This window comes from Medicago truncatula, chromosome 1, assembly GCF_003473485.1.
Source record: "Medicago truncatula cultivar Jemalong A17 chromosome 1, MtrunA17r5.0-ANR, whole genome shotgun sequence".
Lineage (NCBI taxonomy): Eukaryota > Viridiplantae > Streptophyta > Magnoliopsida > Fabales > Fabaceae > Medicago > Medicago truncatula.
The window spans coordinates 31,025,785-31,053,279 of NC_053042.1; the positions used below are offsets into that span (position 1 = coordinate 31,025,785).

The following is a 27,495-nucleotide window of genomic DNA, read 5'->3' on the forward strand; positions in this document are numbered from 1 at the left end:
CACCGAAATCGCCATATTTTTCAACGATGAAGCTTTTGAATTCTGAGAAGATTTTCCTAAATGTCTGTTTAGAATGCTTTGGAAGTTGTTTAATTTAGATGGGACAATTAGGCATGAAGGTAATGGGATGCACTTGAAACTTGGATCTTCAAATGTGGCAAAGCTTTCATTTGGGGATTCGAAACTCTTAAGATTTCTTGAATCTATCTATCAAGCAAAGCATATGAAATTTCAGAGCGATTCATGGATGATAATTCACTTGGTCACCCAAGGTTGTAATCCGAGGCATCCCTACCTTAGCATGATGAAAAGCACCTCAAGTTTGCTGATAAAAAGATGGTGGCTAATGTATTCTTGAATCCCCGTTGTTGCATGAGAGCTTCTTTTAGTCCTCAACGATTTTTAAAAGATGCACCCGTCCAAAAAGCACACGTTTGATGGGAAAAAAAATCCAGTTTTGTTTGGGTTTATTTATATTTTGGACGACAAATAAATTTTATTTTTTCCCTACTAAACATACGTGGTTTGTAAGAAATCATGGGAGAGACTAGTACTTCTCTCTTGCATAACAAGAAATTATAATTTAACGTAAACGCACAAACTTGAGTGTCAAGGAAAAAATCATACTATGAAGAAGCAGTCTCTTTAAACTCAGTTATGTAGTACCTGTTCAAGAGTCTGTTCTAACAAACATGTTTATTATGATGGGTTTTTAATTTTATGTTTACTTTTTATTTTCCTTTAGTTATTATTTCCTTAGGTCAGGTTTATGGCTCTTTGATGATTTTTTTTTAATGTAATCTACTTTAGCATATAAAAGAATAGTGTTCGTCGGACTAATTTAAGTTTAAATTTTTTACTGAATTTTTAATCCATTTAGATCCAAAATTAGCATCTATAAAAAAAAAAGCATAATTAACCCAATATAATTGCAAAAATATTAGCATAAATGCAAAAAAAAAAGAGAGAGAGAATAATAAAAAAAAGAAGATGAAAAACACTCACTTGTTTGCCAAAAATTTAAAGATTATTACTTTTTTCGGTCCGTATGTTTCTTGTGCACCCTATCTTTTTTCTTTCAAAATATCATTTATTCTGATTATTTAATCTGAACTCACTTATGGCGAGGAGGAGAGGGCACTTGAAGGAGGGAGGTATATATGGTTCTGTTTGGTAGAAGGAGTTGGTGCATATCCGTAATGGTATTGGGTTTCAGGAGGGAAGTTGGACTAATGAGAATTTAAGGAGGATAATGGGTGATGTGTTGATACTTATTTTCGGTTTGATCCTTGGTTGTAGGGTTTTCCACTCAAGGAGCGGTTTATGGTTGTTTCAGTTGTCAATGAACCAGAGGGCGTCAGTAGCAGATATGTTTTCTTTGAGGTGGGGTGAGGAAGAAAAGACCTGGAATTGGACGCGTCGATTGTTTGCTTTGGTGGAGGAGTCGGTAGGGGAGTGTAAGACTTTACTTAGCAATGTTATGTTACAAGTTAGCAATGGTGATCATTAGCAATAGAAATTATATCCCATAGCTGGTTGCTCCGTCAGTGGAACATTTAAGGTGTTAGCTCAGTCTGTCCCTATGTTCATACTCCTATTTTAGATCTTTGGCATAAGGACATTCATTTGAAGGTATATGTGTTTGCATGGCGTCTTCTTAGAAATCGGCTCCTACCAATGACAAATTATTTAGGTGAGACGTCCTTAATCAAGACTCTCAACTTTGTGTGAGCGGGTGTGGTGCTTCAGAATCGGCTAATCACTTGTTTTTGAAATGTACTTTCTTCAGCAACATTTGACAGCATGTTCGACATTAGATTGAGTTCTCTTTAGTTGATCCTTCAACTATTTCATATCATTTTATGCAGTTTTCCTTTTTAACAGACGGTTCAAAAGTACGACGATCTTTTATGTATGTTATTTGGTTTTCATGTGTTTGAGAAATTTTAAAAGAAAGGAATAATATAATATTTAGTCAAACGGGAGTCTCTATTCATCGTCTTTTAGATAAAGTTAAGTTACTTTCCTACTGGTGGCTGAAGGCAAGATATGTTAATGTTACTTTTTATCATGGTTGGTGGCTAAACCCTTTCTCTTGTTTGGGCATTGGCTAACAACACTTTATTGTTTCTTCTCTCTCTTTTGGGTCGTTTGTACTCTATTTGTAAGACTTTGATGTTTCTCTATATTACACTTTGTGCTACGAGCCTATGATGTACACATTTTTTCTTAATATAATTCATTTTTGCTTGTTCAAAAAAAAAATATTAGTGTTGATTTTAATGATAAAATATGTCATTTACTAAAACACTCTTATTAATGGAGTAATTAGATGATTGAATTGCAATAAATAAAAACATGTTAATGGAAAAAAATAATATTGTATTAATTAATATTATAAAAGAGACAATAACTTGAGTAAATAAATAAAGGACAAGGGCATTTACGATGAGACACAAAAATAACTTTTTTTAAAAAAAAAAAATATCTTAAATATAAGGGTTAAATAAGATTTTTGTCCTTATAAATATATCAAAAATTTAATTTTAGTCCCTAAAAAATAAAAATGAGATGTTTTCATCCTCACAAATTTTTTTGTTTTATTTTTGGTCCCTAATGAATATAATTTTGACATATTTTTGACATTTTAGAACATAATATGAATATATGAAGGTTGAACACAATAAACTAACACAATGATAATATAGATACAATTTGAACATAAAAATGTTATAATCTTGACATTCACGTAAAAATAAAGTGGTCATTAAGGATCAAAAACAAAATAAAAAAAATTTGTGAGGATGAAAACATTCAGTTTAATTTTTTAAGGACTAAAATCAGAATTTGTTATATTTATAAGGATGAAAAACTTATTTAACCCTAAATATAAATCAAAATATATATCAAAATATTGAATTACACTCTGAAGTTAAATTGAATATTGATGGAAGTTGTGATTCTTCCGGTGACATTGGTTATGGAGTTTATTTTGTGATAGCAAGGGAAATTGGATAGCCTAATGAGTTATTTGCGAAACAGATTCTTGATAAGTCCTCCATCTTCTTCAAGATTCATACCACTCTCATATGCATGTATATTGTATACGCTTTTTTGTTGGTGAACATTTTTGGATTAAAGAGCATATTCATAATATTTCTTTCCAACATGTACTTCGAGAGGGCAACCATTGCGCATATTTTTTGACCAAGCTCAAATGCTCTTCAAAATAAGCTCGAACACGGTTCAAGATTAAGTGTGATATTTTGGCATACTTCCCCATCGAAGTTGAAGTCATTGTTGAGGCTAGATACCCCAATCTAAACCCTATTCCTAGAACTGTTTTTCTTTTTTTTTCTTTTTCTTTTGTCATTCTACCAAAAAAAAAAAAAACACTCTGAAACCTTTCTAGCAACCAGGGTATTGAACCCGAGAGGCAGGGCTCAATAGGCAGCCACCTAAATAAATAGAGTGCCTCGAAATTTTGATGGCCTTGAACCAGTAAGCATAAAATTGTTTTTTTTTTTCACTACCCCAAAATATAGGTGTAACACGACCAAAAAAGAAAGGCCACATCCACTAGCCTCAATAAATAGATAGGATACCTCAAAATTTTGAAGCGGTTAACCATTGAGCAAAAATTGTGTTTATAATTCTTTTTATGCTCAATAGATAACAACAACAGAATATTGAGGTAACACTAATTAAAACACCATTAAATTATCCTTTAGCTCAACACTGTGTTTCGTATTCCCAGCTTAACCACACTTTTTTTATTTATTTTTTTTTATTTTTTTTTTATGAAAGAACAACCATACAAATTAGATTTGACTAATACCTCAAATTCGTCCTTAAATTTTAAAAAATCGGTCAAATTTGTCCCTGAATTTTGCGAAATATCTATTTAGTCCCTGAATTTTACAAACGTCCATCAAAATGGCCCATCCGTCCAAAAGCTCCGTTAGTGGTGATGATGTGTCCCTTGCATGCTGTGTTGTCTTGTACACGTGTCAACAAGGCAGCCACGTGTACAAGGACTGAATTGATGGAAATGGTAAAAATTCGAGACTTAACTTTTCAATATAATTTTTCCTGTGTTTCCAATTATATCCCTCTAAAATATGGATCGATTTGAGACTTACTGGCATAATTTGAGGACTAATTTGATGAATTTTGTTATAATTTAAGGGCTGATATGATTGATTTTATTTGCAGAGAATAAGTACAAGGAGATATGACATGAGAGGACCAGTGATTTCAAATGACATGCATAAACAAACACCACTGAAGGGTACTGCTCCACAAAATCCAACTGCTCCTGGAGTTATTAGAGTTTCAAATCCAAAATCCGCTTCTACTCAACGCCAATACATGAAGTTTATCACAACTCCAGGATTTCCAAAGCATTGATACTTGTTTAAATTATGCTTTTGGACTAGTTTAATTAATATTTTTTGGACTTGTTTAGTTTACGCTTTTTTGGATATGTAATCACTTAAGAACATCAAATGATTTGATGACTTGATGGCTATGTAATGTTATTTTTTTTTTTGGCTATGTAGTGACTTATGAACATCAAATATATGACTTATGATGATATGCAAATATGTGTCTTTTTTATAATCAAAGTGTCTGTCTTTTACTTTTTACTTTGTTCAGCAGATGTATGCACCAAGGATCACAGTGATATCTGTTGTGAAAAGTCAAGGACCTATTTGATGGTATTTTCACTAATTTGAGGATCGAAATGATGGATATGCATATAATTCAAGGACCAATGTGATTGAATTTTTGACAGAAAGGTTTGATTCATTCATTGACAACCTCTTTTCATTACAACATTACATGGACTTGACACAATACAATAGCATTTTAAACAACTCAGTCAAACAAAATACTCCTATCAATATCTTAATCAACCTAAGCTCACTTCCTACACAATCAACTTTATCCATCAACCTTGTCCTCCAAACCTCTTCTCTGCCCCTAACATTTGGCTTCTCCATCAACCTTGCATTTCTTCCATGACCAACACCATTGTTTTTAAAATAGCCTAATTCTTCAGCTTCATCAACCCACACAAAAAATTTACAATTTTCACAATTATCTTATACAATCAAAAGACAAAATCAGTATAATTTAAACAAAACATTCATACATCAAATAACTATTGTTAAACAAACCTTATGCAGAGGGCAAGCATAGAAAGGCCTTCCTGGGTTATTGACGGTGTTTGTTGTTCTCACAACACAAATTCTAGGACACCAACATTGAAGCTCTCTCACATCATCATTGCACATAGAGCTTGAAGATGAATACCGGTTGTTGTAGTTGTTTTTGCCCATTCGCGCACCCCCCATCAATTTTGAACACCGAATCTACAAGGCAGACCACTTGATTTATGAATTTCGAATTTAATCAAAAAAATTAGGGTTCTAAGTTTTTTGAATTGGGGAAGAAATTTGACATCAATTCATGGAATTTTTTTTGGGGATTTTGAACTCTATGTAAGGAATTATAACATTAGGGTTCCAAATTTATATATTTGGGGAAGAAATAACCCTTAACGAGGAAGAGGAGAAAGAGTCGTTACTCAAAAAGAAGGGAAAGAGCTGTTGCCAATTTTCTGAAAATCCATCAATTTGGTCCTTGGAAATTTTGTGTAAATCCATCAATTTGGTCATTGGAAATTTTGTGTAAATCAATCAGTTTGGTTCCTGCTTGCGTGGCATCTAACGTGGTAAGCTTTGTCAGAGGTTAACGTTACACGTCACCTCCGTTAACAAACCAACTTAACGGAAGGACTGATTTGATTGACATTTTGTAAATTCAGGGATTAATTTGATATTTCACAAAATTCAAGGACGAAATTTGCCGATTTTTCAAAATTCAAGGACGAATTTGAGGTATTAGTCAATTAGATTTATATTTATGTTTTTTTGACAAAAAGTTAGATTTATATAGTTAAATACCTCGTTATCTTCAACACATCACTTGATACAATCCGGTTATATGAGTATGCCCAATGTTTCTCGGCTCACGGGTTTTTGGTAGAGTGGGAGCATGAGAGAAAGAGGAACTGGGTGTTAATTTCAGAACATTGTTGTTTCCTCAGAACCTTTTCTTTGCAATATTATACTATATTGTCAATGCCTTCTGTTGATTTGTTATATTTTGCTGTAGTTTGCAGTAACTACTAGATGTTTGTGTTGAGTTTGAATATGAGAGCTCTATTCATATGAATATCTTTTAATAAACAATGTGATCTAAGTTTAGATAGACTAGCGAACTAATATATCAATTAGATTAAACTCTCTTTTGATAATCAAGATGAGTTTTTTTTAGAGAATTTGATTATATATTGTATCATATTTCAATTTTAGTTTATAATAATACATTTAAATATGTAAAAAAGCAATGTATACTAATAAGCTTAAATTACTGAAAAAGTTAAAAAAACAATTATTTTAATTCAAAGTACAAAATATAATATAATAATAAATAATATTATTCATATTTATTAAATGGGTCGGCCTAATAGGTCTAAGAGGCTTTTTGAATGGCCTGTGGCTTGGTCCTTTAAGCTAAATATGCTTCTAAAAAAGCCCAGACCTTCTCTGTTGAAGAAAAAAAGTCTGGCATGGTCTGTCGTAGGCTAGACCGTAGGCACCTGTAGGTCGACCTGGCTTGTTCCCATCCCTAATTGGAGACTAGAAGCTCTTCTTGAATCTATCAAGCAAAGCATATGATAATTCAAAGCGATTCGTGGATGATAATTTACTTGGTCGTTTATGGTTGTAATCTGAGGCATCCTTACCTTAAGCATGAAGCGAATGTAAAGAGACATAAATGATATAAATTCTCATTTTATTGATAAATCAATATTTTCATAATACATTCACATTTAGGGTTGGGAATAGGCCAGACCAGCCTACAGGGGCCTATGGCCTGGTCTGTTTTGGCCTGGCTTGACCTGGACTGTTTAGTAGATAGGCCTAGGCTTAGGCTTTTTGGAAAGCCTATTTAGTTAAATAGGCCAAACTTAAGCTTCAAAAAAAGACTGTTAAGCCTAATAGGCCGACCTATTAATACTTATTTATTAAAAAATATTTTTTTTATATTAAAATAATTGCATATATTAAAAATATAAACATCTTTTTCTCTATCTATTAGTCCCTTAATAGGCTTTGTTGTTATAGGCTTTTATGTAGGCTTTAATCTAGTTGAAATTTACTTGTAGTGAAATAGACTTTTTAAGTAGGTTTTAAGACATGTTTAACCTATTTAGTAGGTCAAATGAACTATTTGATGGCCTTAATGTGAAGTAGGCCTGTAAGTAGGCTTTCAGGCTAGTCCAGGCTTTTAAATAGGCCAGACCAAGCCTAGAAAAATGGCCTATGATAGGTCATAGGTCAGGCTCAGACATGTGATTTATTTCGTAGGCCAGGCTCAGGCCTATCAAAGTCTGGCCTGGCCTATTCCCACCCCTATTCACATTAACATAAACATAAGCCTTATTACAATAAACTATTAGACGTCTAAAGTTAAATCTCTAGTAGAAGAAGATGAAGAGGGAGGAGATTGGTGTAAGGTTTGTTTCCTCTGCCATCCTAAGAAGAAGGGAACAGAAGGGTAAAGCTAAATCTGGTGGGAGAAGGAGACTCTGATGAGCAACCTTAAACTCAGACAGAGCAAACTTACATCTATATAGTGAGTGCCAATTTGCAAAGTGGAACATTACCCTTAACCGTTCATACTAGAACTAGATAAAAAAAATAAAAGAAACCTTTCGAGAAAAGGACAACGCGGTGGAACATTGTAGAAGAAAAAACAAGGAGAAATGTGAGATAGAATGAGAATTTGTGAAGGATGGGTGTGTATTTATAAGAATTTACCATCTACAAATACCTCACACTATGACCCGAAAGGAGGAATAGTAGAAACATATATAATTTTTCAAAGAAATAGTTCAAGGGAAAAATCAAGAAGTTCAAAAGAAAGAAAATGAATAGTGATATTCGAACAATTATTTTTTACAACTATCATGACAATTTCTTTTTCCTCTCTTTTTATTAGTAAAAAACAATGGAGAGAGAAAAAGGAAGATAAAGAATAAAAACTTAATGTGAGTATTAAAGAGAATTGTCAAAAAATTGTCACAAAATAATTGTACAAAAATCATTTTTCAAAGAAAATAGAGACAAACCTCCATCCATCAGTAGTAAGTTTTGTGAACTCCATCCATCTATACATTGTATATTTTCTTATTCATTGTTCTTCGTTGTGCTAATTTCCTTTTTTTTCTTCCTCTGATTTTATGTAGTGCCACGCTCTCTATTTCTGTCGAAAAAAAAGACAGAATGCATTTCAAGTATATTTAGTATATTTTTACTAAATATTTCGATCTTTAATTCTTTTAATTTTTTTATATGTATCTTTACAAAGTTTTTATCGTCATTTAACAATGATTAATAATCTCTATCAAAAAACATACAAATCATACAACGTATATTCTATCCTCAAATCGAATTTTCTCCGAATTAGTCGACTACTATGTGAACTCCAACATCTATATTTAACATATACTTAAAAAAATCCATTTTTTGAGTCAATAAGAAAATCATACTCCAGTTAAACTTATAATCTTCTAAATTTTATGAGTTCAACCGTCATTTTGGAAAATAAAAAAGTAATTTATTCATTTTTTGAAAATTAATTAATTTTTGTTTATCTTCCAAGCAACTAATTCCCTGTATATTGTCATTTTTCATATTTATCACTTCAAATTCACTATATCATAATTTTTTTAGATTTATCACTTCCAAGCATAACTAATTCATTGAAAATGTAAAAAAAAATATTTGTTTTTGCATATATAAGCAGATAAAATCCACAAAATATGCAATTCAAATGTTTAAATTTTTTCCCTAAAAAAAAATGTTTAAATTTTTCTTTCATAAAAAAATATTTAACAGATTTTAGATATAAGAAAAAAAAATATTAAAATCCACAGCATGAACGACTCAAATATTTAACAGATTTTATAAATAATTTTTTTGATAGAAATATTTCATTATTTCTTTTCATTTAATATCATGCTCTTGTTTCACTAGATTTTTCTTTCCATAAAATATATATATATATATATATATATATATATATATATATATATAATATGGCAGAAGGCCTCAAGGTGCATCAATTTCTTTTTTATTATAAGTGTATCTGAAAATTTTCATCAATCTTAAGTTTCAACTATATATTTGTGATTTTGTTCTTTTCCCGACACATCTTATACTAGGAAGAACTCTTTAATTTAGATAATATATTTCATTTTAGCCTCTTCAAAAAAAATATATATAAAGTTTCAACTATGTTTTATGAATCATAGTTTTTTTTAGGCTAAACTGCACTTCTCGCCCCCTATGTTTCAAAATGTTACGATTTTGGCCCCTATTAAAAAAAATGGCAATTTTGGCCCATTTCATCCCAAAATTGCTGAGAAGACGCCACGTGTTCCAAAAAAGGGGCCATAATTGCAACTTTTTGTAAAGATAAGGGGTCAAAAAACATATTTCACATATATTAGGGGGTCAAAAGAGCATATTTCCCTAAACAATAAAGGTCACTTGTGCCATTTTTTTTAATAGAAGATCAAAATCGTAACATTTTAAAACTTAAGGAACGAAAAATAGAGTTTAACCTTTTCTTTATTTATAACCCCAACACCAAAAATCTTTACTCGCATGAACTATATGAGTTTTGGTGTCCAAGATCACAGATAAAAAAATAAAAAACTCAGATTCAACTCTAACAAATATATTGGGTAACAATTGTTGATTCAAATTTGAAATTTGTACTATCCAACAAGTCACCTATGTGTTACACAATTACAACTTCTGCACCACACGTTCATTTATATAGGCAATCCTCCTTCCTATGGCTTACAAACTTTCGATATGGGACAAGATATCTATCTATCTATACAAAAGACATTTTCTGCAAGTTAGAGTTCTATAGTTAAACGCATCTTTTTCTTCAACACGTCACTTTATACGATCCAGTATGCCCAATGTTAATTTCAAATTAATTTTCAGATTAAGTCTTCAATTTAATCATGGTTCCTCGGCTCGTGGGTTTTTGTTAGAGTGGGGGGGTGAGATAGAGAAAGAGAATGGGTGTTAATTTCCACACACGTTACTGATAATTGTTGTTTTCTCAGAACCCTTTCTTTGGAGTCTTGTGGCTGATATTATGCTTCACCCAAATCTTCATGTTTCAAAGGTGAAGCTTTGGAACCTGAGATTTTTTTCCCTAAATGTCTACACATAATGCTTTGGAAGTTGTTTAACGTAGATAGGTCAATTAGGAATGAAGTTATCAAATTAGTTGTTGTAGGGCGATGAGGAAACCATTATGAAGAGTGGTAAGATGCACTTGAAACTTGGAATCTTCAAATGTGGCAAAGCTTTAATTGGAGACTAGAAGCTCTTCTTGAATCTATCAAGCAAAACACATGATAGTTCAAAGCGATTCGTGGATCATAATTTACTTGGTCGCTCATGGTTGTAATCCGAGGCATCCTTACCTTAAGCATGATCAAAAGCATTCTAATTGTTGGCCTCAGTCCCTCAATGAAGGTCATTCAACGTGAATTTTTTTTCTCCAACCGAATTTTCTGCAAGATCGAAACCTTGACTGTCCAAGTCAAGTACCATCTCTAAAAGAAAAGAAGCAAGGTACCATTTAACTAACTCATTGTTAATAGAGTGCAAAATTCTTATAGGGGAGGGCTACATCTATGTATTTTTTTTTTTTTTTTTTTCAAATAACATAGTGGTTGAAGCTCACACATTTTAAATGTAGAGAAGTGAGGTGTTTGGAGTTCGAGCTCCGTCCCGTGCATATATTATGCACGTCCCCTACCTATGGTATGCAATATCTCTACTATTAAGCTCACGGGGACGATTTTGATATATACTTTAAATTTTCTAAAAAATAAATAAAATATGAGACCATAAGGATTTGGTCTTGAATTTGGAAGGCAACCCGATCTTCGACATCCAAATCTAAATATCGGGGAACACTTATAAACACAATTTGGAGGTGCATTTAGTATATTTTTTGTAATATCGATCTCTAATTCTTTTAATTTTTTAAATGTTATTGGTACGAAGGTTTTACTATATTTAAATCTCTGTCAAGAACACATAAGTCATACAACGAAAATTATACCTTCCAACCGAATTTTCTCCATACAAAATTAGAGATCGACTACTATGTAAACTCCAAAAGAACTATTAAGCTCCTTACATAGTAGTCGATCTCTATTTTTACATAGTAGTCGATCTCTAATTTTGTATGGAGAATATGAGAACTATTAAGCTCCATACAAAATTCCTATGTAAGGAGCTTAATATGAGAGCTCTATCGACACTAACACATAGAAATTCACATTTAAAAGCTTCTTTTTACCTCAGTAATAGTAAGTATTAAGCGTATATTTTTGCTGTGAACACACTCAAAAGAGTGATCCACAAATGTATGACACAGCAACACTAATCTTTTATGTTTGATTAGCCACAAATATATATAGAGCTACCAAAACAAAAGAGATTTTGTAAATGAAATTTTTATTTTTTAGGTCTCTCTTTATATTGCCTTTTAGTGATTCAACCATGTTCTAAGCTAACAAAGCAATCAACTCAATTTGACTTGAGGAGTGTTGGCACTAATAGCACCCAAGAGAGGAAGATTCATGATACATCCACTTTGGGAGTGTAGTGGCCAATATTTTGCTTCACCCAAATCTTCATGCTTCAAAGGTGAAGAACCTGAGAATTTTTTTCCTTCTAAATGTCTATACAGAATGCTTTGGAAGTTGTTTAATGTTAGATGGTGGTGGCTATTGCATTCTTTTGCAACGTGAGTTGATTTTATTCTCCAACAATTTTTTTAAAGAAGTCAAACTAATTCATTGAAATTGACATCGAAAAGAATCAAACCTCAGACTTTGAGTGCAACACACTCTAAGGTCTCAAGTTGGCACCATCATACCAAACAAAGTGAATTTTCTCCAAAGACTTTTAAAAATGTATCAATCCAAAAGTATATGTTTTAAAAATGTCTAGATTTATTCATTTCGAAGAGGTCAAACAGGTTTTATTTTTACCCTACCAGACATATGTGGTTTTTAAGAAATTAGAGAGAATAAAACCATCTCATTTGTTGTATTCTTGAGATCATCAAAAAGTCCATGTGTATTTCTACCCTTAGGAGTAATCATTTTGTAATTGTTTGGTAGGGGCTAACACTCATCTCTTGAATAACAAGAAATGAGTAGTTCCAAAAAAACCGGTTTAATAAGACGAAATTATAATTTTTATGTTTACTTTTATTTTCCTTAATTTCCTTTATTATGATCTCTTTTCTTCTTTTTATGAAAACTTAGTATATAGTCCATGAGTCGTTTTTACCTCAAAAAAAAAGTCCATGGGTCGTTTTTTAAAATATATTTTAGCTTATAAAAAAATAGTGTCCGTCGGACTAATTTGTCGTTTATTTATTTTACTGAAGTTTTAATCCATTCAGATCCAAAATTAGTTTACAAAAACATAAAAAGACGCGGAAGTGTGTGCCCCAAGCAAACACTTGTTTTTCATATCATACCCATTGCATATTCTATAAATACCCTAAATTGAGACTAAGAAAGTATGAGGTACTGGTGAAAAACAAAATATACATTTTTCAAAGAATTAGTTAGTTCAAGAGAAGAATCAACAAGAGTAGAAGTTCAAACGAAAGACGGCAAGAGAAACCTCTATAGAAGTAAGTTTATTTATTTATTACTTAAGAGAGAAGATAGAGATGTAGTCGGTAACGTATCGATAACATAGGAATAAAATTCAATGTATCTAACGTTTATAACACTCACATGTTCTATACATCAACTCGGAGTAAGTGTATCGTGGAATTTACGGCATTCTGTAGAGAGAATATAATGCAATTTTTTCTTAAAAAATGAACTTTCTAATTTTAACAAAAATTATGATTTTTAATATGATGAATTACTTAAAATGCGCCACAAAGTTACCTAAACATTGCTGACCATATAAGAAAAATCCTATAAAATTAAAGTAATATACATATAGTATTTTAAACCGGATCAAATACCTTAATTGCGTTGGATTAGAAGGGAAAAATAATAGTGCTAACCTAGGTATGGGGACCACTAGAGCATGATGGACCGTGTAGATGATGCCACGTGGAAAATAGATTCCTTGATCATAGATGAATTTTGGAAATACAACTATAGAGAAGCTGTGATGCTGATGTGTATAGCCGACCCAACATTGTGCCACTGCCAACGTAGAGACGCAAACAAAGATCCAAAGTAGCGTAAGCATCAAACACTTCACCTCTCCCTTTTAATCCAACGTTCCTTATTCATTCCTTATACCCACCACTTTTAATCTCCACCCTCCATTTAACTCTACCACCTATATTTTATTCATCCTTTGTCTTCTTAGTCTTACCTTCTTCTGTCTTGTTCAATTCTTAGTTCATTTCAATCCTCGTTTCTTTACTCTCTCTCTCACTATGGTTTTGAGAATCCATTGATGTATTCTACATTACATTACATTATATATCATTCATCAATTTAGACTATGGTATGTATATACACATATGTTATAACTTATTGTGATTTAAATTTAATATGTTCATTTGATTGATTTTGATTTTTGAGCAGGACACAATGTTGGTTCCTAAATGGCTCAAACCACTTCTTAGCACACCATTTTTCAATGAGTGTCGGATTCACGCCGACGCCGCGAGGAGTGAATGTAACATGTTTTGTCTAGATTGCAATGTTGATGCCTTTTGCTTCTATTGTCGTTCTTCAAAACACAAGGATCATCAAGTCATTCAGGTAAATTAGAGGGTCCTAAATTATTTTCTTATGCACATTTTTTATAATGGGGTTGGTTAAATTTTGTGATTTTTTAATAAGATCTTCATTTTTCTTTATCCTAAAGTATTGTTTTTTGTTGGTTTAATTAGATAAGACGATCTTCATATCATGATGTAGTGAGGGTGGCTGAAATTCAGAAAATGTTGGACATTAGTGGAGTACAAACTTATGTGATCAATAGTGCTAGAGTTTTATTTCTGAATGAGAGGCCTCAACCAAAATCTGGAAAAGCAGTTCCTTACATTTGTGAGATTTGTGGAAGAGGCCTTTTAGACCAAGTTCGTTTCTGTTCTTTGGGATGTAAGGTGAGATTTTGTTTCATAAACATTTTTTTTCATATAATCAAAATGTGCATATAATTCACAAATCAAATAGCTTAGTCCTCTTCACATCATAATTTTAAAAACACCCACCACCTACATTATTTGGAAAGCTCATCACACCATAATTATATTCCTTCCATCATTAATCATCATGTGTATATGAAGCATATAACTATAGGAGCAGTACTTCATTGACATTTCATCACATTTATAAAAATAATCATATTATCTAGTTAATATTATTGATATATTTTTTATAAAGATAATTATTGAATAGTAGATAGGAACATGGTATAATAATGTGTATAAAATAATCATGAATCAATATATGATTTGTTTAATTTGATACGAATTAATTGTTGTGCTGGCAATGATTGAATTAGCTTGTAGGAATAAAGAGAAATGGGAATGCAAGCTTTGTTTTAGATGCAAATAACAATGAGGTATCAACAATGGAAGAAGGAATGTCAAGACAACAAGAAGAAGAATTGCGTGAAGGCTCACAACAAGGCATGTATCCAGCAACTCCTCCAACACCTCCTTCAAACGCAAGAAGAAGAAAAGGGATTCCTCATAGAGCTCCTTTTGGACCCTAGTCATTTTATCAGAACCGACTCGTTTATAGTCAAGGAATTCACGCATTCACGCAACAGGACATCGATGACCGTGTAATTAAGATTGATCAGAATCTGACAAACCGATGTCACGAAAACGTGAATGCGGTATCCAAACCGCAATCATCCCCATTCCTTAAAATTGGTACATACTCAAAAGTCACAATATTTTTTCTTTCTTTGAAACAATTGATTTAAATTAACCCCTCTTTAGGGGAATCTCTTTTGTGTAATTAATTGTTTTTTCTTTTAAAGAAAAAAATTATATAGGCTTTGGTGGTTGGAGAGGATTCCAGTTGTCCATTGTCCATGAAGTGAGAAAGTAAAGAAAAAAAAATGAAAAGGGTATATAGGAAAGTTCCTTCTTTTGGGGTATGGGTGTGGAAAACAACAAATTCTCCCTTGTGAAGAATCAATAATGCATATATTTCATATTTGTTTAATGTTTGATAGTTGCAAGTGTATATATGTCATTAAGCAATCAAAAAGCAATGCTTTGTGAACTCCGTTTCATAGTTTTTGATGACCCACCATCCAAATGGTCCGTTTAATTAATTATATCATTTTTGATAGTAAAAAAGGTTGTTATCATTTATCATATTTTATATATTTCTATGTGCATGCAATGTAGTGGGAATAATCGATTTACTATTTATTCTTACCACTTGAAAAGCTCAAGGGTTTTAGTAATTTCGTAGTTTCTATCTTTTTCACTTTTTCAATCTCTACTTTTTTTCTTTTTATCTTTGTTAAAAAAGCTACTTACTTTTGTTCTTAATTACCTCGAGAATTTGTTAGGAAAAATTGAGTAAATGGAAAGGGTAACAAATGTTCTGTCTTTATGGTATTATAATTATGCAGTGTCATTTTCTCTACTTAATTAATTAAATCAATGAGCCAAGGTAATTAGGTAGAGTAGATATGGATTGATGGCTACTCAAAAGTTTTCAATTCTCATAACTCACAACGTCCAAATTTAACCACGGAGTAGGTACTAAGACATTTTACTTTTCAAAATTTTTTTATACAATATTTTTGAAGTTATAATAGCACAGAGCTTAGCACTCGGGTTTAGTTGCGTTGTTTTAAAAAAAAAAAATTAAAATAGAATATATTACCAAATCAAAGAGTTATTCCTATTATAAGGTGTGCCAAGGAAAAACATCAGGTCTAAAACAATATTTACAAAACAGAGAAAGGAAAGCATCAAAAGAAAAAAACACAAAGATGATAGAAACAACAACTAGTCACAGCCCAACATTGCTAGGGGAATAAGCCACCAACCATGGTAATTGAGGACGGTAACTAAATTTTGTCCACTAATCGCAAAATCGAGCAATCTTTAGCATTGAAAATCTTGTTATTTCTTTCTTTCCATATTTTCCACACAGTAGCAAACCAAATGATGCTCAAAAATGAATGTCGCACCCTTGGACCACCACCATCAAAACCAAATTGGTTGAAATGACCTGAAGCAACGAACGGTAGAACCATAGAAAGACAAATCCATTGAAGAATGTAGTTCCAAACCGACCAAAAAACGAGCAATGAAGAAATAAGTGATTGACAGTTTCCAGAGAGCCACCCAGTAACACACAAACAAGAGTCTTGTTAAAAAAAACACACAAACAAGAGTCATGATTTATTGCACCACGCCGAAACAAATTATCCTTTGTTGGTAACCTATTTTAAAACAGAAGCCAAGCAAAAACTACAACCTTCAGAGGGATATCCTTATGCCAAAGAGACTTCACATCCACCAGAACGTCAACTATAGGCTAAGATGTCAGAAAATTATAAGCACTACGAACAGAGTAAACATTTGATTTTTCTAACGTCCATAGCCATATGTCTTCGTTATCAACTTGCAAAGTCACATTTTGAAGCAATAAACATAATTCCTCCACTTGCTTCTCCTCCCACGCAAACAACCTTTGCCTCCACTTCAAGGCCTCACCATTCTCCCCCCACCCTAATTGGAACATATCAAAAACTGACACCCGTTTGGACATCGATAACTCAAACAATCTACTAAATCTTTCTCTAAAGGACACCCCACCAACCCACGCATCCGACCAAAAATAAATATGCTTCCCATTCTCCACCAACCTACGAAAACTAAAAAGATATGTTTAGTTGCATTGTTATGTTTAAGTTTAACGGAAACTAAATTTAACCATGATTAAACAACATTTTTTTTATATAGAAAATAAACATTGATTTATATGCTATTATACTTTAACTTGACCAAAAAAAAAACTACACTTTAAATATTTATTTATTTTTTGACGAATAAAAGCAAAAAATACCACTTTAAAGAATAAAAGCTAAAAAATATTACATGCTTACGTGAAAAAATATAAATTCAATTTTCTCATATTCAAGGTACATTGTAAAGAAATATGAATTTTATAAAATTCTAAAATGTTTAAAATACACTATTAATAAGCTTCTTTTTTTGTCTTCTTCAAAAAAAAGGCTTATTAATAGTGTATTTTACTTCTTTTACAAAAAGTTGTGTATTTTATTTACTCAAGCTAGCTATAAAGCACATTTTTATTCCAGAGTATTGAATCTAAATTTTAGAATTATTTTTCAAAAGAAAGCTCCCCAAACCCACCGACTTTTTCATTTTCTTTTTGTAGTTAAAAAATGAAGATGCAATGCCATAAAATTGACAGGCAGTACAGTAGTATTGGCTGTTATAGGATATACAGTTTAAAAGGTAATTCTATAGTAATGTTTTTAGGATACAATGTTTAGACTCAAAAAAAGCTATTACTTGTAATTCAAGTTAATCCTACTATTTTAGTCCTAACACAAAATGTGGTCTCCGTTTAATTTTGATAGGACCACGTAAATTTTAAGTGTGTCAAAAAATGTGTTGGTAGTATTTTTCTATAATATATATACATATAAAAGTTATTTTGTAATATTCTCAGAGGATATATGATCTCTACCTTCATATTTGATGTATCATCAAAATGTTTTCGAAGATTTTCTTTTCCTCTTGATCCTCTCTCCGCATAAAAAAAAAATGATATCCGACCCTGAATTAGGCCATTTTTGTGGATCTTTATATAAAGGTGAAAGTTTAATCTGAAAACAAGAACATATAGAGAATTATTTGACTTTATATATAAACAAAAAGGTACATATATGTTTAGTTTAAATTATCTCAATCACATGAGGTAGAAGCAACACATCGCACAATGATCAAATTGTACTTACAAGCTCAGATGATTCAGATCAAGCACATGAAGGATTTAACATAATAATCATAGATTCAATGCAAGTATACATTGCCAATTACATATACTAAAAGATGGATAAAGAATGGTGTCCCTAAGATAGGATTGAGTGAAGAAGAGCATGAGATTGAGCAGTCTAGTGAGAGATGAGAGCAAGGAAGAGAGGCCTCATGCCCCATGTTTTGAACGTTTTGGTTAGTGTCTAATGGGAGTACTAGTGATTAAATAGATAAACAACTAAGACTTTGCTTGTTTGGTGGCCGCGGTGCTTCAAATTTTGCTTGTTTGGTGGCAGACCCCCCAGTCATTGAGTGTTCGTTATTTGTTTTCTGTTTGTGTGGTGGAGGTGGTGCTTAGGTGAGGAGGCGGGTGTCTGTTGAGGGTATTTTCTTTTGGAGGCGGCCTCTGTTACTCGGGTCCTTCTTCGTCGTCACGAGCTCTTGTTTGGTTGTTAAGGTGTTTAGGGTGTTTGGAGGAAGCGGGTACTTTGAGATTGGAAGTCGGTGTCTGGCTGCAATCTTATTTGGCGTGATTTGGTGTTTCTCTGGTGTACCGAGGGTGAGGGGGTGCCCTTCTGTTTTGGTCTCAAAGTCTAACGGGCCGATCACTTTTGATTCGAGATCGGGAGTCAGTTCTTTGGATCAAGTTTGGTTTTGGGCTTTTTACGGTTTCTTTCGGTGGATCGGAGGTCGAGAGGTGGTGGAAGCTGAATGATCTTTCAGATAGGAGCGTTTCGTTGTGGCTCAGCTTTAGTGTTCAGGAATGGGATTTGGATTTTTGAGGGGTATTTTTTCTTTGGGGTGAGTAGTGACGATGAGTGGTGTTGGATTTCGTTTTTACAGTGGCTGTTTTCGTGAAAGTATCTGTTTTAGGGGATTTTGGTGGGTGTTGTCCTCATGGTGTTTTTAGGGTGTTTATTTTCGGGTGTTCCGCCTATATACGGCACCTTTTGTTTGTATTCTCAGGTTCACCAGTCTTTGTTCGTCTTGAACAGAGATCTGGTTGTTTAATAAAATTTGCTGTTTAAAAAAAAAAACTAAGACTTTGTTTGAAAGTTTGGAGGGGAGGGTTTAGGAGGGTGGGAAATATAGGAAAAAATAGATGAATGTTTCATATTTTTTGAAAGAACGGTTGTTTAAAGAATGATAGATTAATGTTAATTATTAATATATTTTTAAATTTAAAAATATTATAACAATAAAGATTAAATTTGAAGAATTCATATAAACCTTTCAAAACCTTTCAAAACACACTCTCAATACAATTTTTGAGTTTCCCCAAATGAAGAGCATTTTGTATTATGAAGAAAAATGAACCTCCCAAAGCACTCCCCTCCAAATATCTTCTATTTCTTTCACTTGCTCATTCTTTTTTTTTTTTTTTTTCCTTCTTAAACTCTCATCTCTCTTCACCTTCAAACTTGCAAATAAAGTTTAAGGTTAGAAACCTCTCATAAGACATGTAGAATGACCTAATTCATCACCGAGTTATCTATAAGTAAGACCCAACACGAACACATATTCATCAAGTAGTACTTAATAATAAATGACTATAGTGTGTGTATATTAATAATTCCTAAATAATTGTGGCCTAGTCCCCAAGCTTATTTCCCTGTTCTTAATTTTTAATAATATATTCTTCTAAAGTTTTGTAGTATAGATGATTGTGAGGGATGGGATGTCTCCTAGCTGAGATGTTTTCTCTTCTCTTGTGATGAATTTGCACCAATCCATTCATTTTATAAATAAATAAAAAAATAAAACTTTTTTTTTGAAAGAAAAAACATAGTTGATTATGTCAATTCATAATTAAATAACTAAAATAATTAACTGACATTCTTCCACTTAGATTACAATAGTTAACCATTAAAAGAATATGATTTTTAACACTAATTGAAATATCAATTACGATCAAAACATTTGTCAATTATGAATATTCTGCTGTATCTTTCACCACATTCCATCCACATCAAAAACTACAATTTAGAACCATACATGTGATCAACATGCCCAATGATCATGATTTATTTCTAATTTTTCAACGACTCGTCACAATTTTGTTGATAAGCCATTTGTATGCAATCACTACATGGCTATAAAATTAATTTGAGCATAAATATAGCTAGACAAAGACTTGATCATGTCCATGTCCAAAGCTGCTGGCTACTATTCTATGCGTGATACAATAATATAGAACAGAGTGTCGAACTAACCCCACTAATTGATAGAGATTGCCACATATATAGTTAAAGTAACAGAGAAATGGAATTATTAAGAAGGAAAATGTTGAAATTGACTTTAAATTTCTGATTCTGCAAAGGCAAAAATCGTGGCGCGATTTTGGGACCCGTGACGCGATTTATCTTGGTAGAATTGATGTTTTTGCTGAAGGCAAAGCGCGGCGCGATTTAGTACTGGCGCGGCGCGATTTGTGGATAAGAACGTTGTACCTTGCGTCGTACGTTTAAAATCGTGGCACGATTCTGACAGGCGCGGCGCGATTTGTCTGTCACTGTGTACTATTTAAGTGTTTCTTTGCAGATTTTTGAGAGAGAGCTTTTAGAGAGAGAAACTTGGATTACAAAGGAGGTAACTTTAAGGTTGAGTGTCTTTGTAGTGAGGTCTCTTGGGTTGGGAAACATTATAAGCACCTTGGGTAGTGAGATTTCACCATTGGAAGAATCAAAAAGCTTCCTTTTGTGTTTTCTCTTAAGATTCACCATGGGTAGAAATTAGGTCTTGTTCTTGTGTAAGCTAATTTCTTGTAACTCTTTTGTAACACTTTCATCATAGTGGATTGGAGAGCTGCTCTCTCCCCCAGATTAGGTTATATTGGACCGAACTGTGTCAACAATCTTGGTGTGTTTGTTCCTTTATTTCATTGCTTATCTTTATTGCTTTGATTATGCTTGTGGTGTTGCTCTACACTTAGATTTAGGTCTGTTTTGTTGTTGCTTGGAGACACTTTATCTATTGATTACCACTTCCTTTTGCTCCACACATCTTTGTTTTTCATTGGTGTGATTTTGACAGAATTCACAATATATGAGAACCTATTTGTGATTTTGACATGGTGAGGGTTTTTTTCTAACTGTTCATATTGTGTTGGGTTAGTTACTATACAGGTGAGGTGAGAATGTGGTGGCTGACGAATTGCTTGAGGTTGTGGCTAAAGATGAAAAGAATGTTATATCTAGACTATAGTTTAAATTTTGTAGGAAATTGACAAGTGATGGTTGGTTTAGAATTCTTTTTTCGAATGCTGGTTTCTATTGAAGTTGTATTGGGAGATCACATTGTCAAGACTTCCCATCATAGATTAATTTTTGAGAAATAGTGAGATCAAACCTAAGAACAGTTTCAACATTTTAAAACTAAAAGGCAGGGTCAAGGTGGTAATAAAATAAGGATAAGATACTACCCAAGTTTTTCTGCATATGAGTCCAAGGGCCAAAGTGGCCAAAACTAAGACTTTAGGTCTCAAATGAATGAAGCATGTTGTTGAGATGATAAGGAGTATGATGCAATTAATAAATGTTTTGATGACTTTGAAAGTTATAAAAAAAAAAAATAATCTAACGAGAATAAAAACAAGTTTACAATGTACATCAAAGACACATCAAGTTAGAAATGCAACATTTGTTTAAATATTATAATGGACATCGTCTGAGTGTCACGAGCTAAATGAAAGCAGTGATTAATGTTGCATTTCAACTAAGACGGCGTCTCTGTGGAACCAATATTTCCACCGGTTTGAAATGCTTAAATACTTAAATTTCACAAAAGTTTGGTGAGGAGCCATGCTTGAAATGAGATGAGATGATATAAATTGTAAGAACTGTCAGAAGAAAACAAAAGATTTTCAAAATGGGGTTCCATGAACAATTGTAGGGGTCCGAGCATCAATTCCCTTCATCTTTTAGTAGAGTGGAGCTTCTTATCAAAATTTATGGCCAACAATAAAAGGTCCACGATTTCGGAGCCTAAACCATAATTAAAAAAAAAAAAATCGTTGAAAATTGTTTTTCTGACAATGAAAACTTCATATTGACACAAGTAAAATACTAAAATGTCCCCAAGCGGCAATTAACAACCGTTGGATAAAGCGCCGGCAGTTAACACCCGCTGGCACCAGCGGCAGTTAACTGCCGTTCATACCAGTAAACTAGACCAGTGCTGTCTGCACTGGTTATCCAGGATAATTTTTCCTGTTTTTTCATCCAATTGTAAATTAAAGTAAACAGCCAGGATATGTTAAGAAATTAAAACGTACGTACAAAATAATATTTAACAGATAAAATTAAAACGCAATAAATAATATAAAGGTATGTCGGAAAATGTCATAGAAATACCAAAATGTACGAAACATGTCATAATTATATGTCACAGTCAAAAAATACATAAAAAAAAAGCCTAATCACAATCAACCATGCTGCCTAGCATGCCTCGGCCCCCTACGCCGCCTGACAATCTGATACATAAGGGCAGGGCGACCAGTACCGGCTATCCGCATCACCTCCTGGAAAATCTCCTCTTTAGTCATCTCGGCTTGCCTGACCACAATATCATCAGCTATATGCACCATATCCCGGATGATCGTCAGTGTGTCAGACATCTCCCTGACATGCTCCTCCTCTATGATTTGCTCCACGTTCGCCGGCCTGGGTGGAGATCCTTTATCAGATGGGAGAATACAAGGGTGAGAGACTTTGGCATACCAAGCCATGTAGCAAGGCGCATGATGCCATGGTCTCTCACACCCATCTCCTCAAGCAGTGAATAACCACGCCTGAGCGTCCATCAACACAGTGATCAGCAATCGCGTAGGCACCTGAGGGACATCCGACGGATGTCTGGAAACGTCATGTACAAAGGATAACTGCTCTTTACCCGTTCAGGTAAATGACGGTACACCCTCTCCTTCCCGCACATGAGTCATCCCGAGTACGTGCACAGAAGCTGAAATGGATGCACGTCTCTGTGATCACCATAAGTAGAAAACCTGACGTCATCCACCTCCAAGCGATCCATGCGTAAGCGGTAATGGTGCATATCTTTATGTCCTCTGCTAGTAAGCCATCTTTCAGCAGATGGTCTCTCCGGCTTCCACCCCGGGTTAGACTTCCTTGGGTAAGGACCTGACAAATGCTCCAAAATTCATCCATGCAACAAAATAAATAATACACAAAATTAATTATTCGAGTTAAATATTCAATAAATCTAAAACATTATAAAATAATCTAACATGATAATAAAATTTATAAAATAAATTCATAAAGAAATTAAGATAAATATTAAATTATTACCATAAAAGAGTCGTACAACCAGCCATCGTTCTGTTATTCAGGATAAAAGAATCATCCAGATAATCGAACAGGTAAGATAAGGTCATCCCTCCCATGACCACTTGCCAATCGCCTGCAAGTCCGCCATGCAATCAAGATATATCAAGTCGATGTGTCTGTTTGTTTTGTTAGTGAACAACACACAACCAACGAGATATAGAAGGAAACTCCTCACACAACACACCCTCCTCCTGCCTCTCTCCTGCAGATCCTCCCTCGTCTGTGGCTCCTCAAGCCGTCTAGCCTCTGTCAGGTGGTCCTCATAAATCCGCTTAAGTGAGGGATAACTGATATGACCAGCAAATTCATTCCTAACCTCATCCCTAGCATCAGCATCTGACATGCCCAACAACCGGGTCATCAAATCAATCGAATGGTCCTGGTCCATTGCCTCGTCGTCGTCCAGCATGCGGCCGTGAATAGGAATGTGTAGGAGATTATGCACATCGTCCAAAGTGATCGTCATCTGCCCCACAGGTAGATGAAAACTACTGGTCTCGTGTGCCACCTCTCGCAGAGAGCACATATCATGGCATGGGTCACAGTCGAATACCCGGTTTATATCAAATCATGTAGGCCAGACCCCTCCACATGCTCCCAAAACCACCTCAAACCCGCCTCCGGCTTATCAAGCTCTTTCATCCTTTTCCCTGCATTTATACTCTTGTAACCCACTTCATCATACCACATCTGAAATTCAAATTAATTAAGACATTGTTACTATTTTAAATAATTCAAACACTTACGCTACATAATATTAAATAATTATAACGCTTACGCTACGTAATATTAAATAATTAAAACACTTACGCTACATTATTTTAAATAATTAAATCACTTACGCTACATAATATTAAATAATTAAAACACTTACGCTACATTATTTTAAATAATCACTTTAAAACATTTAAAGAATTTTAAACAATTTAAACACTTACATTATGATGGTTCATCCAAAGAGGGTTCGCCACGTGCCTTGCGTAGTCGAACAACAGTGAAGTGGTCTCTGGTCCTCCAGGAAAGGGAGGCCCTCCAACAGGATACGGCGGTATCAACGAAACACGACGACGTCGTGGCTAAGTTTGAGGCTTAGGCTCACCCTCAGGAACTAGATTATCTGCCTCAAGATAATCCTCCACAACATCCTGTGGCACCCCCTCATCATCTCTCACCTCCTCATCCTCTGTCTCGTCCAGCGGCGGCTGAAAAAACATTCTCTCCTCCTCCATCCGATCATATCCAACAAAACCCTCATCCGCATATCCAACATAATCATGCGCTGGTGTCGGATCAACCACCTGGGAGGAGTAATCCACCTGTACCTGTGAGCCCTCTCCATCTATCCTCGGGTCCCTGCGCTTCCGAGTCTTAGGGACATACAAGTTTTGATCCCCCTTTTCTCCGAGCGCTAGCGGTACTCGCCGCTTTACCTTCCCGCATCCTATCTTCTCTAATAACCCGCTGCTGCTCATCCGTATCCCTAGCCATATATGTACAAAACAAATTTAAAAAAACATAAATACGTGGAACAATGGTTCTAACCTAATCTAACTTATGCATTCATCAAACCTAATCTAACTACATTATCCCAATCTAACTTATGCATTCATCAAATCTAATCTAATTACATTATCACATTATGGTTATTCTACATTATGGTTATCATTATGCCAAAATTATGGAGCAATGTTCTAACCCTTACATTATCACAAATTAAACTTAAGCATATATGATAAATTAAACTTAGGCATTCATAAAATTTAATATAACACATTCATCAAACTTTATGTAACATACCACATTATGTCATTCATCAAACTTGCAAAAAAATGCCAAAAAAACAAACTTATAAACATCATAACATATATGCATTTCACAAATATACGGTTATTACTTGCATGTAAATAGGAAGAAAATAACTTACTTGTTAATTACTTGAAGAAATTTGGCTCAAATCCGCGCATTTGAAGTTGGGATGAAGTTGTGGTGAAGTTGGATTTGAGTTGTTTTGAACTTGTAACTATGAACTGGAAGTTTTTTGCGTTCTTAAGATACAGAATACAGCGGTAGTTAACTACCGCTGGGACCAGCGGCAGTTAACTGCCGGCGGTTTTCTCAACGGTAGTTAACTACTGTCAGGGGCCCTAACGTAATTTACTTGTGTGAATGTGAAGTTTCTCATGTCAAAAAAGCAATTTTCTAATCGCTTGTTGTGTTGGCAGTTACAATGGAATAAAGAAGTTCATAAATCTAAAGACACTTTTCTTAAAACTGAAAAATTAGAATTGATAATGTAGATTTTGATTAATTCCAAAATTGTTATAAACTAGATTTTGTTAGGTAAATAAACTAGTATTATTATAAATAAAAATTGATTTTTCACATATTTAAATATATTAATATAAACTAAAATTGCAAGATGATATTTTTTTTTTGAAGAAGCCAAAATAGAATTTATTAAAATCACAATGAGTCCTAACCAGCACAAGAAATGCTAGACAAGGAGTCGTAGGTAACTACATACAAAGGAAAACAAAAGTTGTATCCAAAATCCTCACCCAACATACATAAAAACCCTCAACCATCATCACAAGTTGTCATAAAAAACAACTTCCACCACCTACAATCCGTTACTCCCACACAATCCTCACACAACAACGTCAAGAACGAACACAAACCAAACCTTTGAAAAACCACCGATAACAATAACAATTGAAACAACAACAACCACCTTCACCACAACAACAATCGATCTCACCTTAGCAAATCCACCTTTGCAATAACAACAACAACATCCAGCGCAACAACAAAATCCACCTTCACAGCAGCAACACCATCGATCCACATCGACAAACCACCAGATAACAGAGTAGTCGAACCGGATGAGAATGTTCTGATCGAACCAAACCGTTGAAGACCCACCGGCACCTCCTCACACCACCAACAACCTGTGTTTTTCTAACAGGCGCAAACTCAGCAACCACAAGGAAGAAAATAGCACCGCCGCAGCTACAATATCAAAACCACCACCATCACCTCCTCTTACCACCAAAACCGAAACTTACCTCACCACCATCACCAGGTCACACCACCATCACTTCATAGATCAGGGACAAATCGAAACAAACACAAAACAACTGCCACGAAATCAGTGCCAACAAATACGAAAACCACCCAAAACTGTAAAATGATATCTTATATATGTATATTCTCTAAAACAAGGTTATGAAGTTTCCTAAGATCACTTGTTACAGAAATCAAATATTTCTATTTTTTAACTTTTTAACTCTTAAAAAATTAAATTTACCACTTTTTATTATTTTACAATACAATATTTTAATTTTTTGTCCTCTTAACCAATGTCTTAAAAACACTATTTAACATTTTTCTTTATTAAAATAGTAAATTCTAAGAAAATAGATCTTCAAATAAACTATATGTCTTACTAAACTTTCAAAAATTCGAAGTCATACCGCTTGTTTTAAATTGCTTTTCCTTCCCCGCGCTTAGTTAAGAAAATAAAAATAACACATCGGTTTACTTTCTAAAGTATCAGTACTTTTAATTAGTCCTTGCAATTATAAAAATAAAAATAAAAATAAAAATAAAAATAATCATTAAAATACGATAGTCAGGTCATCTCCAACTAATGATCTCTCCAATTTTTCGTACTTAATGCAAATAAGGTTTACATGAAAATCTTCAGTGAGACTCATTTCTATTTAATATATTAAAATATTATGATATATAATTATTGATAGATGATTACTGATATTTGTTTAAGAAATTTGTGAGAGGTGATAGATTGATGGGATTGAATGCTTATTAAATATCAGTATTAAAAAATTATAATAAATGATGTGTACACGTAAGATCAATTTAAATACTAAAAAATAGATGTTTTCACTATGAATGTTATCAATGTATCATATTTATTTTTTGGGTTTTAACCCTTTTGTTCCCCCTGGAGGAAGTGGGCGTTGGTAATCTG

General features: G+C 33.5%; 1 protein-coding gene across 1 annotated transcript; it reads left to right on the top strand.

The window, feature by feature from the left end:
- The first annotated feature begins 13,518 nt into the window (after positions 1 to 13,518).
- Positions 13,519 to 15,435, top strand: LOC11430511 (protein RGF1 INDUCIBLE TRANSCRIPTION FACTOR 1). The gene is made up of 4 exons (XM_003590391.4): positions 13,519 to 13,670; positions 13,751 to 13,930; positions 14,062 to 14,277; positions 14,679 to 15,435. Exons 1-4 carry the CDS (start codon positions 13,668 to 13,670, stop codon positions 14,889 to 14,891), a joined length of 612 nt encoding a protein of 203 aa, XP_003590439.1. The 5' UTR covers positions 13,519 to 13,667; the 3' UTR covers positions 14,892 to 15,435.
- The last annotated feature ends 12,060 nt before the right edge of the window (positions 15,436 to 27,495 follow it).

Coding starts and splice junctions, on each gene's coding strand:
- LOC11430511 (XM_003590391.4), top strand. Junction 13,931..14,061: donor AGGATCATCAAGTCATTCAG/GTAAATTAGAGG, acceptor TGGTTTAATTAG/ATAAGACGATCTTCATATCA. Junction 14,278..14,678: donor TCTGTTCTTTGGGATGTAAG/GTGAGATTTTGT, acceptor TGATTGAATTAG/CTTGTAGGAATAAAGAGAAA.